Source organism: Pan paniscus, chromosome 11 (genome assembly GCF_029289425.2).
Source record: "Pan paniscus chromosome 11, NHGRI_mPanPan1-v2.0_pri, whole genome shotgun sequence".
Taxonomy (NCBI): Eukaryota; Metazoa; Chordata; class Mammalia; order Primates; family Hominidae; genus Pan; species Pan paniscus.
The window spans coordinates 47,268,365-47,282,929 of NC_073260.2; the positions used below are offsets into that span (position 1 = coordinate 47,268,365).

At 44.5% G+C, this 14,565-nt stretch overlaps 2 protein-coding genes across 5 annotated transcripts in view; one reads left to right on the plus strand and one right to left on the minus strand.

The window, feature by feature from the left end:
* Positions 1–14,105, minus strand: part of LOC106635122 (serine palmitoyltransferase 1-like) — a 62,896-nt gene extending 48,791 nt beyond the window's left edge. The window contains exons 1-3 of one of the 4 annotated variants that reach the window (XR_010109123.1): positions 12,916–14,103; positions 10,048–10,155; positions 6,331–6,425 (exon numbers count right to left, since the gene is read on the minus strand). Coding sequence is in view for 2 of the 4 variants with exons in the window: in XM_063594333.1 (XP_063450403.1) it covers positions 6,331–6,425; positions 10,048–10,155; positions 12,916–12,972 (260 nt within the window). In the remaining 2 variants the exon portion in view is untranslated. Of the gene's footprint in view, positions 1–6,330; positions 6,426–10,047; positions 10,156–12,915 lie in introns of all 4 variants that reach the window. The other 3 variants (XR_010109124.1, XM_063594333.1, XM_034967708.3) reach the window with 3 other exon arrangements.
* Positions 1,746–4,621, plus strand: LOC100974730 (putative UPF0607 protein ENSP00000381418). Its single transcript, XM_055091782.2, has 2 exons — positions 1,746–1,774; positions 1,886–4,621. The coding sequence occupies exons 1-2, from the start codon at positions 1,746–1,748 to the stop codon at positions 3,090–3,092; spliced, it is 1,236 nt and encodes a 411-aa protein (XP_054947757.1). The 3' UTR covers positions 3,093–4,621.
* Positions 14,106–14,565: the final 460 nt, after the last annotated feature.

Here is a 14,565-nt window from a genome sequence, read left to right on the forward strand (position 1 = left end):
ATTCAAACTGAGAATTCTACATTACTGAAATTAATGCTTTAGAATCTTTCAAATCACCCTTGAGAAAGCTGAACATCAAAATAGTCAAAAATATTTATATCTACAATGAGTTCTTAATAAACACCCAGTACAGAACAATATAAATTAAGGCAAAAAAGTACAAATTTTGTGCACTGACAAGGGATGTGGGGGTAGTATAGCAGGTTCGTGTGTGATCAAAATTTTTATCAGCTTTAAATAGTCTATCATTACTATACATTTTTAAATGTAAGCTCCAGAGTAACCAGAGAAAAAAATTACACCAGATATGTCAATGAAATAAAGGAATCAAAGCTTATCAGTACAGAAACTCACCAAACCATAAAGCAAACAATAAAAGAAGAAACAAAAGATCTACAAAACAACCAGAAAACAATTAACAAAATGACAGAAGTTAACTTCTTGCCTTTTAATAATATCTTTGAATATAGATAGTTTCGATTCTCCAATAACAAGATGTAGAGTGGCCAAACGGTTTTTCATACATGTTTCCCTAGTCCAGACACCCAAGAGTATGTCCCTCTCTTGGGCATAAGAAAACCTAGAGTTATATTTAGGGCATCATGTGTGGTGAATAGTTGACCGAGCTGGCATGCTCACAATGACCAAATTATGTTTGTCATATTTTAATCCAATATATTGATCTACTATGAACTTGTAAATAATGTATTTGCTTTCTAGACACATTCCAGGAAGACCAGAGAAACTGACTTTTATCCATATGGAATAATCCACTGGCAAGTTTCTTTTAGGACAGACCAAAGCTGATCTAGAACATAATCTTTACATACGTGGATCCTTCCCATCAGACGAGAAAGAACATCTGGGGTGAAAGGCTCCATTAGAAGAGCAATGTGGGATGGTGCTGTGCTGACAACTGGTAGTTCCTGCCCTACATCTTTGCAGAAGACTGGAGCCCAGAGCATGCCATGGTCAACTTGTATGCTGAAGTGAAGACCTCCTTCGAGGTGTGCATGTGCTTATTACAGATATGCCACGGTGCTAAGTACCCCAGAACTACAGGAAAAAATAAGAATAGATGCTGTATCCATGATCATGAGGCACACAGGCCAGAACGCCAGCTGTGGAATCGCACAGCCCAGCTTCAAAGCCTGGCTGGGCCATGACCACCTGAATGACCTGAGGAATGGTCTCAGGCAAATTTGTAAAAAGCGGAGACCCTGCCTGCCAGGGAGGCATGTGGTAAGAGGCGCATCCAGTCAGGTCAGGGCACCGCGTCCTCTCTTTGGAAACCTGCGAAGCAAGGCTGGTGGCCCTTGAGGCCACGGCAGCCATGGAGAAGGCGGGCCTTGCTCCAGGCGGCACAGAGGCACTGGAAAGGCCCCGGGGGAGCCTGGCGGGATCTGGCTGGTCCTGTGCTCTGCTTCCAGGTTCTGGCCCTGTAACCCGGGGGACAGGGCCGGCCAAGACAGGGCCACTGGGTGCCAGCCAGCACCTGGGCCAGGCGCCATGGCTCTGGCGGATCAGCCCCGCACCCCCAACAGCCCCACAGGGGGGCCCATCCAGGGCCACACACCTGCCCCCAGGAGCAGGACCTCCCTGAGGCTAGAGTCCAGGGGGACTGGTGGAAGGGTCTCACCCTTTGCCCTCTGACTCCTCTTGTAGGCACCCTCGCTGGGCTCCTAAGCACTCCTTCACACCCTGGCTCTGTCACCAGCCCCCATAGTGATGTCATAAACTCCCAGATGCCCAGTGTGCACCCGGCCACAGAGAAGTGGGTGACTTAGGAGTATCCTCTCCGCTTGTGACCCTTAGTTTTGTCTGTGCACAACTCGCTCAAAATGGGCAACTCACTAAGCATATTTTGTTCCTGGTTCCACCGCAGGTCCTGGCCACGCCATCGGCAACCTGCTCGTCTTGTCCGTGAGGCCTTCCCAGCTGGCCGGGCTCACCCCGCGGCTCCTGCACCTGTGCCTGCCCTGGGAACCTTGGGCTGTTACCGATTCCTCTTCAACCCTCAGCGACATCTTGGGCCTTCTTTTCCAGTCAGGTGGGATGGCGCCCCTGTGAGGCTGTGTCTTATCCCTCGGAACACGGGCACCCCACAGAGGGTCCTGCCTCCTGTGGTCTGGAGCCCCCCCTCAAGGAAGAAACCCGTGCTGTCTGCTCGCAACTCCAGGATGTTTGGACACCTCAGCCCCGTGAGGATCCCTCGTCTCAGAGGCAAGTTTAACCTTCAACTTCCTTCATTAGATGAGCAGGTGATCCCAGCCAGGCTCCCGAAGATGGAGGTGAGGGCAGAAGAGCCCACAGAAGCAATGGAGGTGGAAGACCAGGTAGAGACCCAGGGGCAGGAGGACAATAAAAGGGGCCCCTGTAGCAATGGGGAAGCAGCTTCCACCTCTAGGCCCCTGGAGACTCAGGGAAACCTCACTTCCTCCTGGTACAATCCCAGGCCCTTGGAGGGAAATGTCCACCTCAAGAGCTTGACAGAAAACAACCAGACTGACAAGGCCCAGGTGCATGCAGTGAGTTTCTACTCCAAGGGCCATGGAGTCGCCAGTTCACACAGCCCTGTTGGAGGCATCCTTCCCTTTGGGAAGCCTGACCCACTTCCAACAGTGCTCCCTGCCCCAGTTCCGGGCTGCTCCCTGTGGCCAGAGAAGGCGGCCTTGAAGGTGCTGGGTAAAGACCACCTGCCCAGCTCTCCAGGCTTGCTGATGGTGGGGGAGGACATGCAGCCCAAGGATCCTGCAGCTCTTGGATCAAGTAGGTCTTCTCCACCCAGAGCTGCCGGCCACGGGTCCCGCAAAAGAAAACTGTCGGGGCCACCGCTGCAGCTGCAACCGACCCCTCCCCTGCAACTGAGGTGGGATAGAGACGAGGGGCCCCCACCGGCTAAGCTTCCATGTCTATCTCCTGAGGCACTGTTGGTGGGTCAGGCTTCCCAAAGAGAAGGACGCCTCCAGCAGGGCAACATGCGTAAGAACATGAGGGTGTTAAGTAGAACATCGAAATTCAGGAGACTAAGAGAGCTGCTTAGGAGGAGAAAGAAGAGACAGCAGGGCAGGCGTGGTGGCCCACGCCTGTAATCCAGCACTTTGGGGGGGGGCCCAGGCGGGCGGATCAGGAGGTCAAGAGATTGAGACCTGAGGAGCATCTCTGCCTGCACCATCTGGGAAGTGAGGAGCGCCTCTGCCCGGCTGCTCCACCATCTGGGAAGTGAGGAGCGCCTCTGCCCGGCCGCCCCACCATCTGGGAAGTGAGGAGCGCCTCTGCCTGGCCACCGCACCGTCTGGGCAGTGAGGAGCACCTCTGCCAGGCCCCCGCCCTCTCTGGGAAGTGACGAGCCCCTCTGCCCGGCCGCCTCACAGTCTGGGAAGTGAGGAGCGCCTCTGCCTTGCCGCCGTCCTGTCTGCGAAGTGAGGAGTGCCTCTGCCTGGCCTCCTCACCGTCTGGGAAATGAGGAGCGCCTCTGCCTCGCCGCCGTCCTGTCTGCGAAGTGAGGAGTGCCTCTGCCCGGCCTCCTCACCATCTGGGAAATGAGAAGCGCCTCTGCCTGGCCGCCGTCCCATCTGGGAAGTGAGGAGCACTTCTGCCCAGCCGCCACCCTGTCTGGAAAGTGAGGAGCACCTCTGCCCGGCCCCCTCACCGTTTGTAAGGGAGGAGCGCCTCTGCCCAGCCCCTGCACCATCTGGGAAGTGAGGAGCGCCTCTGCCCGGCCCCCTCACCATCTGGGAAGTGAGGAGCGTCTCTGCCCGCTGCTGTGCAACCTTCCAAGTGTGGTGTGTGATCTTTCTGCCCTCCCCAAGTCTGCATTTTCGACATTAAAGTTTACTTTTTAATTAAAAAAAAGGAGATCGAGATCATTCTGGCCAACATGGTGAAACTCCGTCTCTACTGAAAATACAAAAATTAGGCAGGCATGGTGGCTTGTGCCTGTAGTCCCAGCTACTCGGGAGGCTGAGGCAGGAGAATGGCTTGAACCCAGGAGGTGGAGGTTGCAGTGAGCCGAGATCGCACCACTGCACTCCAGCCTGGTGACAGAGCAAGACTCCGTCTCAAAAAAAAAAAAAAAAAAAAAAGTAAGACATGGCAAACTGCAGTGGCACCCAGCCTGCCCCTGCTGTCTCCACACCTGCTGAGACTCCCTGCCCCTGGCCACCTACACTTCACGGATCCCAGCTCCTCGTCTTACTCTGACTCGGCCCACGTGCTGTTGGGCCCCTCATTTTGCCTGTCCCTCCACCTTCTCTCACACCAAGAATTGAGTAAAATTTGATATCCATAATTCCTAACTCTTCCCTGGCTCTTCCCACTGACCTTGCCCCCATTTTGGGGGTTCCACCTAATGAGAAAGGAGGCTGCTCTCATTCAGCTGCAGTTTCAGTGCCTCTGACCTCTGACCCATGCCCCACACGTCCTAGCCCCACATCTTTCTCCTTCCAGCCTCCCTTCAGAAGGGAGCCTCCTACACCCATATGTGTGCATTCCTCTCCTCCTCTTTCCTCCCCCACTCCTCTTCCAGCAACTTTACTATAGAAAACAAAAGACCCAAGTATGCAAGCAATATATACCATGTAAATGGGTAGTGAGATTAAGTATCAGCAAGATACCAAGCCTCCTAAATTAATCCATAAATTCAACACACTTCTAATAAAAAACCCAAATGCATTTTTTTGGTTAAATATGATCACCTAAACCTAAACTCACAGTGAAGAAGGGTCAAGAATAGTCTAGACAATTTTGAAGAACACGGAGGTAGAAAAACACTCTAATCAACGTTTATTATAAAGCTGTGGTATACATGAATGAGTCTCTGGTATAAGGAGATACGAATATATCCAATGAATAAAAATAAAAGCCAGAAATAGACCCTTTAGAAGGGAATCTGGCTTACCAAAGAAGGGAAATTTCCAAGCAGTAGGTAAATACTGGATTATTCAACTAATAATGCTCAGACAACTGACCATCATATGGAAAACAATCAAATTAGACCTTTAGGGTAGGAAACGATTCCCTAAGACTTCAAAAGACCAAACTATAAAAGATTGGTAAATTTGGGCCAGGTGCGGCGGCTCACGCCTGTAATCCCAGCACTTTGGGAGGCCGAGGCGGGCGGATCACAAAGTCAGGAGATCGAGACCATCCTGGCTAACACGGTGAAACTCCATCTCTACTAAAAATACAAAAAATTAGCCGGGCATGGCAGCATGTGCCTGTAGTCCCAGCTACTCGGGAGGCTGAGGCAGGATAATGGCGTGAACCTGGGAGGCGAAGCTTGCAGTGAGCCGAGATTGCGCCACTACACTCCAGACTGGGCGACAGAGCGAGACTCTGTCTCAAAAAAAAAAGATTGGTAGGTTTGATTTCAGAATATATAAAAGTTTTATAAGACTGAAGAGATCTACAGAAGTAAAGAATAGAAGCTCCTGTTTGATCAGATCAGAATCAGAACAATAATACTCAGGAAAATATCTTGTATCACATTTTAAAATAAACCAAGTATTTTTATGGCAACAGGCATATATGGTAAAATTATAAATACAGGCAAAGAAAACACAATCACCAACTTCAAGACAGTGGTTATCCGTATGAGAGGCAAGAGTAAGTGACGGATGTGAAGGAATTTCTTAAGATGCATTTGTAATATTGCATTTACCTGTAAAAGTAAGTTTGAATTAAAAATAGCAAAATGTTAACACCAATTAATTCTGGGTGGTAGGTATATAGGTGTCTGATATCTATATCTATATCTGATAACTTTCTATATTCTTAATGTATTTCTTAATTAATGAAAATACATACAATATAGCAAAGATAGCCAAGAGAATGAAAAGTGAAAAATAGATGAGACACTGGAAGCAAGGAGGAAAGAGGCATAAGTGAGCGGAAGCTCCATAATTCATATTGTGGGGATCAACAGGTGTTGTCTGTAGTTGATGAATCAACAAATGGTAGTTAAGCATACTACAGTATCTAGAATTATGAGGGTAACGTGCGACAGATTTAAAATCAGAAAATACCCAGATGGGTAAAAAGCAGAAGTCTGTTGCTTTTCATTTTAAGTGTTCGACCATTGGAAATATTAACATGTGTGCATTCTTGGAAAAAAGGGCAAACATTAATGCTTAAATTGGAGATTTTTAAAAATGCCTGTATCATCCCTAGAATAAATTTTTTAAAATCAGGAGCGAAAGCTGTTACTCCTGGGAACTTCAAAATGTTTTGTTTCAGATAAAAAAAGGACTACTACATAGAAAGCACTATAGACTGCAGGTTACTACAAGAAGCCAAACACAAGTACTTCAGGTAGCAAAATCAATTTACCCTGAAACGATGTTGTAGTTGAGAGCAGGATGGTCTTTTGGGACGGGAGGAACAAGAGGTTCTGGTTGCCACTCTTCAATCAGTTCTTCTTTTTCCTACAGGAGAAAAAGAATTAAAATACAGTGCAGTGCTAATATTATCAATTATTAGTGTCTCTGCAACTTCAGTATTTCTTATTATTCTAATTCTACTAACTATTCTCAAGTTCGCTCTCACTCTTATTCAAGCTTATGTCTTCACACTATTAGTACGTCTTTGTTCGCATAATACATAATGACCCACCAGACACATGCCTACCATATAGTTGTACCTAGCCCTTGACCACTACCAGGAGCTCTCTCGGCTCTCCTAATAACATCTGGCCTAACCATAGGATTTCACTTTAATTCTACCACTCTTTTAACTTTAGGCCTACTAACCAACACACTGACTATATATCAATGATGAAGTAATATTGTCCAAGAAAGTACATTCCAAGGCCACCACACAGCAATTGTCCAAAAAGGCCTCTGATACAGGATGCTCCTATTATCTCAGAAGTATTCTTCTTCGCCGGCTTTTTCTGGGCATGCTATCACTCCAGTTTAGCACCAACCCCAGAATTAGGAGGACATTGACCCCCAACAGGTATTCTTCCCCTGAACCCTTCAGAAGTACCTCTCCTAAATACGTCTGTATTACTTGCATCAGGAGTTTCAATTACTTGAGCCCATCACAGCCTAACAGAAGGTAACCAAAAACAAACAATTCAAGCACTACTTACCACAATCCTCTTAGGAGTCTATTTCACCCTTCCACAAATCTCAGAATATTTCGAGGCCCCCTTTATTATCTCTGACGGAATCTACAGCTCAACATTCTTTATAGCCACAGGCTTTCATGGACTTCATGTTACTATTGGATCAACAATTCTCACCATCTGCCTTCTCTGCCAATTAAAATTTCATTTTAGGCCGGGCATGGTGGCTCATCCCTGTAATCCCAGCACTTTGGGAGGCCGAGGTGGGCACATCACCTGAGGTCGGGAGTTCGAGACCAGCCTGACCAACATGGAGAAACCCCGTCTCTAATACAAATACAAAATTTGCTGGGCGTGGTGGCACATGCCTATAATCCCAGCTACTCAGGAAGGCTGAGGCAGGAGAATCGCTTGAACCTGGGAGGCGGAGGCTGCGGTGAGGCAAGATTGCACCATTGCACTCCAGCCTGGGCAACAAGAGCGAAACTCTGTCTCAAAAAAAAAAAATTCATTTTACATCCAACCACCATTTTGGCTTTAAAGACGCCACTTGATATTGACACTTTGCAGATGTCGTATGACTATTCCCATGTGTCTCTATCTACTGGTGAGGGTCCTACTACTCTTTTAGTATAAGCAGTACCACTGACTTCCAATCAACTAGTTTCGACAAAGTCTGAAAAAGAGTAATTAACCTAGCACTAGCCCTAATAACTGACACCTTATTAACTCTATTATTAGTAGTAATTACATTTTGACTTGCATAACTTAATACTTACATAGAAAAATCCAGCCTTTATGAATGTAGATTTGATCCGTTAACCTCTACCCACCTCCTCTTCTCCATAAAATTCTTTCTAGTAGCCATCACATTTCTCCTATTCGATTAGAAATCGTCCTATTCCTACCCCTGCCATGAGCCCTTCAAACAAATAACCTTATACTAATAATCAGTACAACCCTTCTACTAATTACCATTCTAATCCTAGGCCTAATTTATGAATGAACCCAAAAAGGATTAGATTGAGTTGAACTGGTAAATAGTTTAAATTAAATGATTTCGACTCATTAGATTATGATAGACCATATTTACCAAATGCCATTTATTTATATTAACATTATATTAGCATATACCATAGCACTGCTGGGAGTACTAATCTATCGATCCCACCTAATACCATCTCTATTATGCCTAGAAGGCATCATACTATCAATATTTATCATAAATACACTCATAACTTTAAACATGCATTTCACTCTAGGATTCATAATACCCATTATCCTCTTAGTATTTGCTGCCTGCAAAGCCGCAGTAGGCCTTGCTTTCCTAGTCTCAATCTCCAACGCATAAGGCCTAGACTATGTACAAAATCTAAATTTACTCCAATGCCAAAAATTGTTATTCCAACAATTATGCTGTTACAATATAACTCTCCAAAAACTCTATAGTCTGAATATAGCTACTCATAGCCTATTCATCAGCCTCATTACCCTCCTATTTTTTAATCAACCAAACAATAATTCATCTAACTTCTCATTAACTTTTTCTTCTGACCCATTAACATCACCTCTTCTAATCCAAACAGCCTGACTACTACCTCTTATAATCCTAGCAGGCCAACATCACCTATCTAATGAATCACCCTTATGGAAAAAAACTCCATATTTCCAAATTAATTTTCCTACAAATTCTTTAAATTACAGCATTTACAGCCACAGAACTAGTCATACTTTACATTCTTTTCGAAGCTACACTCATCCCTACCCTAATCATTATTACCTGCTGAGGTAACCAACCAGAATGCCTCATGCAAGCTCATACTTATTTTACACACTAGTAGGATCCCTTCCCTTACTTATTACACTCATCCACACCTGAAATAGCTCAGGTTCACTAAATATCCTAATAATAATGTTTACTAATCAAGAACTATTAAACTTCTGATCTAACAACCTTATATGACTAGCATGTATTATGGCTTTTATAGTAAAAATACCCCTATATGGACTTCACCTATGACTCCCTAAAGCCCACATAGAAGTCTCTATTGCCAGCTCCGTAGTTAGGAGGCTACGGTATCATATGACTTACCCTCATCCTCAGCCCCCTAATAGAATATATATCCTACCCCTTCCTCATACTATCCTTATGAGGAATAGTTATAACAAGCTCTATTTGTCTAAGACAAACTGATTTAAAATCACTTATCGCTCATTCCTCCGTAAGCCACATAGCACTTGTTATTATAGCTATCCTTATTCAAACCCCCTGAAGCTTTTCAGGCGCAGTCACTTTACTTCAACTTCGGCAATATCAAAATTGTCTGCTGCAATGCAAAAGTCACAGTGAATACACTGCTAGAAATACCATGTCTAGTTGTGGCTAGAATAAAAACAGAATCACTTGTGAGTTTTGTGCACTAACCACCCTCGCCTCTTTCCTGATCACTAGAGCTAGAGGTTCTTTTCCATGTAGTTTTGTGGGTGACTTGACAATTTATGAAAATTTAACTTCTATGCTCAGAATTCTTTTTTGATTTACCATACACATCAAAATTCAATTTGAGATGGGTATGAGTAGGATTCTTTTCTACTCTGACTCTCCTTTAAGAAGACCACAGGGGAATCTTTATCCCATACTTCAGAAATAGTTGTGCTATTCTGCAGCAACTCACACAACACTTATGAATATTCAAACTCCAGTAGTTGCCCATGCTTCCCTCTAACCATCTATTTGCAAGACTGCTGTTTACTCCTAGCAAAGTATCCAAGACCATAATATGGTCTTTATTTGGGTACTGACTTTATTTCTAGATTTCCCCATATTTTGCCTACCCTAATAATTCATTCCCCTTGATTTCCTTACATTACAGAAAATGCTTTAACACACATAGTTGAGCCACCACAAATCCTTTCTGGAAAGACACAGCAACTATAATCACATACCCAATAATTAAAACAGAGATTTAATTTCGTACCTTGACTGTAAGATCAGATCGTTCTTGTAATTTGTAAGTCTTAGAGAAAAGAAGTCTGATTATCCAGAGGATCAGAATCCCTTCCAAAATAAGATGGTAAGCAGGAGCCTAAGAGTGAGTCAAAAACAAGTAAGATATGAAACATACACTTCTAACACCTGCACATAAAATTTACTACACCTGCATATACTGCCTCCTGTGACTTTTAGCCTATCCTTAACAATTTACTTTCGAAGCTCCCTTAATTTCTATTCATTCCTTTCCCCATTTCTAATAGCAGGCAATTTCTCCCTCACATGAAAAACCCCTAATATTTTTAGCTTTTAAAACTTCTTTGGGAATAAAAATTAAAATTAAAAAAATAAAATCTAGGCCAGGCGTGGTGGCTCATACTTGTAATCCCAGCACTTTGGGAGGCCAAGGTGGGCAGATCACCTGAGGTCGGGAGTTTGAGACCAGCCTGACCAACATGGAGAAACCCTGTCTCTATTAAAAATACAAAATTAGCTGGGTCTGGTGGCGCATACCTGTAATCCCAGCTACTTGGGAGGCTGAGGCAGGAGAATCGCTTGAACCCAGGAGGTGGAGGTTGTGGTGACCCGAGATCACACCACTGCACTCCAGCCTGGGCAACAGGAGCAAAACTCCGTCTCAAATAAATAAATAAATAAAATCTAACACAGAATCCCAGTATTAACCATCGGATTATTTAATTTCAGTGGTTCTTCTTTGGGTACACTATACAAGACTACTCAAATTCTACATTCAACACGCATAGGATTTGGGAGTAAGAAGTTTATCTTTATGATGAATTTTAAAATTTGCTCATCCCCCTAAATACAATTCATTTATGAATAAGTCTAAATACCCTTTTAGTTTTCTCAATAGTTGGATTCTAGCAAGCAAACATCTGCCCCAGCCACTAGTTAAGAGCCCACTCCAAAAAGAAATCACCCTAAGAAAAGCTGAGAAACTATCTGTCTAGTGAATTAATAAAAATCACAAACACCACTTCTTTTCCTTCCCAGGAAATGTTACATACAGGAGTTCTCCCAAGTCTCACTGTTGGACAGTTTCGGGGAATGAGAAGTTACACTACTGTCAGTCTTCAAAAAGGGAGCAAACAACATTTAACAGAAAATAATCCATTTCTTTAAAAAATCATTTACAAAAAAGATCATTCAATTTTAGTGGCTCATTTTAGGTCACTACAGTTAACCTAATACTGGGCATCACTTAATACATGAGCATAAGACAGAGCCACATCTGCTGTCTCTGCTGTTTCAAGATAAAATTCCCAGTATGTCCTGCAATGGAAGACACTGTCATTACCCCTACCAGTAGACGGTGATATTAAGTTTGGTGATATTAAATCATCAAAAGTAACGTGAAATTCACTTGAAATGAATGTAAGCTCTATAAGCACAGGGACTTCTGCCTATTTGTTCACCGCACTATCCCTAGCATCTAGATCTGTGTGGTCCAATGTGGACAGTCACTAAGTTACATGTGGCTATTTAAGTTAAATTAAAAATTCAGTTGCAGCTGGGTGTGGTAGCTCATGCCTGTAATCCCAGCACTTTGGGAGGCCAAAGCAGGAGGATTACTTGAGGCCAGGAGTTCGAGGCCAGGCTGGGCAACACAGCAAGCCCCCGTCTCTATTAAAAAAAAAAAAAAAAGATTAGTTGGGCATGGTGGTATGTGGTCCCAGCTACTCGGGAGTCTGAGGTGGGAGGATCGCTTGAGTCTGGGAGGTCAAGGCAGCAGTGAGCTGATCGCACCACTGCACTCTAGCCTGGGCGACAGAGTGAAACCCTGTCTTTAAAAAATAAAATAAAATAAGTTCTTCAGTGCCCAATGAATAGCTCTGCAAGACAGCACGGGGAATCTCAGTTATTAAATGAATGAACACTAAGATTGACATTCTGGTTTCTTATTATCTTATGTATCTGAAATAACTAGGCTTCAAAAAACTCTTAACTATTCTTCCTTTAAAAGTCTACGGCCAGGTGCAGTGGCTCACGCCTGTAATCCCAGCACTTTGGGAGGCCAAGGCGGGCGGATCACCTGAGGTCGGGAGTTCGAGACCAGCCTGACCAACATGCAGAAACCCCGTCTCTAATAAAAATACAAAATTAGCCGGGCATGGTGGCACATGCCTGTAATCTCAGCTACTTGGGAAGTTGAGGCAGGAGAATCGCTTAAACCCGGGAGGCGGAGGTTGTAGTGAGCCGAGATCACGCCCTTGCACTCCAGCTTGAGCAACAAGTGCGAAACACCGTCTCAAAAAAAAAAACAACACAAAAATAAATAAAAATCGACTAAACTAGTTGTATCTTTATAAGATAGAAAACTGATGTACGCAGAAGAATGACAAACTATTTTTTATTCACAAATCCTAAGTCACTTGATTTCTTTTCGACAAAAACAGACAAACTCCAATTTATTACAATTTTATTCCCCAACGAACTGTACCGTAGTTCCAAAGAGCTGACTTCCTTAGGACCTTCCCAGACGAAGGTGTTCCACTCATTTTCACCACTCCGTTTTATCGTCCGTCTAAACTCTGGTTTTTGCAGACCTGTCTCCTGCGTCCCCTTACACGTGTTCCTTTCCGGAGCTTCCAGGGGACCCGGAGCATAAGAATTCAAACCGAGACCCTCGGTCCCAGCCCCCGCCCCCGCCCGTTCCTCCCTACACTCAACCGCTGGGACTAGAAGCTCCCGGCAGTCCTTCCAGCCAAGAGGCACCGAGTCTGGGCGTGACCGAGCCAGTCCCGCCGAGGTCTCAGGCCACAAATTCACACGCGTCCTCCCACCCTCCCCGGGCCCGGGTGTGGTCGCGGACCGCTAATGGCGCGGAGCCCACCTCGTAAAGCGCCTGTACCATCTCCACCAGAACCCACTGCTCCGTGGCGGTCGCCATAGTTAGCCGCTTCCTTCCGGAAGGCGGGTCACAAGCGCGTCCTAAAAGTGCGCGTCGCCGCTCAGTGTCGTTATCACCTCCGCAGAGGGCGGGGCGGCGGAGCGCTGGGCACCGCCTACTCGCACTTGCGCACTGGTTGACAGGAGGCTGGACGGGGTCAGGTGGGATGCCGCAGTTTTTCCAGGAATTGTTTACCTTGTGTCCTATTACCCTCCCTGCTGGATTCAGGATGGAGAAAGTAGTAATGAACGGGCCTTACACTTGGTCATCAGCTGGGCGCAGAGAGTTAAAATGATTGCAATACGTTTACTTTATTTTTTTTTTTTTGAGACGGAGTTTCGCTTTTGTTGCCCAGGCTGGAGTGCAATGGCGTGATCTCGGTTCACCGCAACCTCCGCCTCCCGGGTTCAAGCGATTCTCCTGCCTCAGCCTCCCGAGTAGCCGGGATTACAGGCGTGGGCTACCACGCCTGGCTAATTTTGTATTTTTAGTAGAGACGGGGTTTCTCCATGTTGGTCAGGCTGGTCTCAAACTCCTGACCTCAGGTGATCCGCCTGCCTCGGCCTCCCAAAGTGCTGGGATTAGAGGCGTGAGCCACCGCGCCTGGCCAATACGTTTACGTTTAGTAGCATAAGTAATCCAGGAATGCATTATCATTAAGAAATGCATAATTATACACAAAAATAGCCAACCCATATAGCACTTCCTGTTTTGTCAGACATAGGCCAAGGCTTTGCAGGTATTAAATCATATAGCAGTTTGGTGCAGAACCTTTTAGAGCCTTCCAATGCATATGCAAACAGTATGCACGCGCACATACTTAATTGGATTGGATTTCTTAAATATAATTGAGATCATAGGGACAAGACTTTTCTACAGCTTTTTTTAAATTTTTTTCTAGCATTTTTTTCCTAATATATCTCATATTTAATGGCTGAAGACTTCCATGGAATAATTTATGTATATTCATCGTTCCATTTTATTTAAACGTTTCCCTATTGGTGAATACTTATGTTGTTCCCACCTTTCCCCTATTACAAATAATGCTGCCATAACTGTCGATGTTCCTTGTGTGTATATCTTTCTGTGCGTGTTGGAGTTTTTCTGACCAGTTTCTTCAACATGGGATATATCTGAAGACTATGCACGTTATTAATTTTGATAAGTACTGCCAAAATGGCTCAACCAATTAAAATAATTTGGAAGTTTTTCTATGCTCTAGTCCATGATGGATATTATCAATCTTTTAAAAAAATTTGCCAGTTTAATGGAGATAAAATGATACCTCACTAACCTTTATTATTGATGCTTCTGGTTACTCATGAGGTTGTGCAGCTTCTTATATGTTTATTGGCATTTATAGACTGTATGAATCGCCAATTCATATTCTTAATCCATTTTTCTCTTGGTTATTTTTGCTTTCTTATGGATTTGTAGGAACTCTATACATTCTGAATATCTTATATTTTTCTGTTTCATATGTGAAAAATATTTTTGCTCAGTTGCCGCCTAGTTGTTTCTGCTCTTTCATCATACTTTAATTTTAAATTTTATGTAGTGCTTCTGTCTGTTTTTTGCCTCTGGATCTGCATA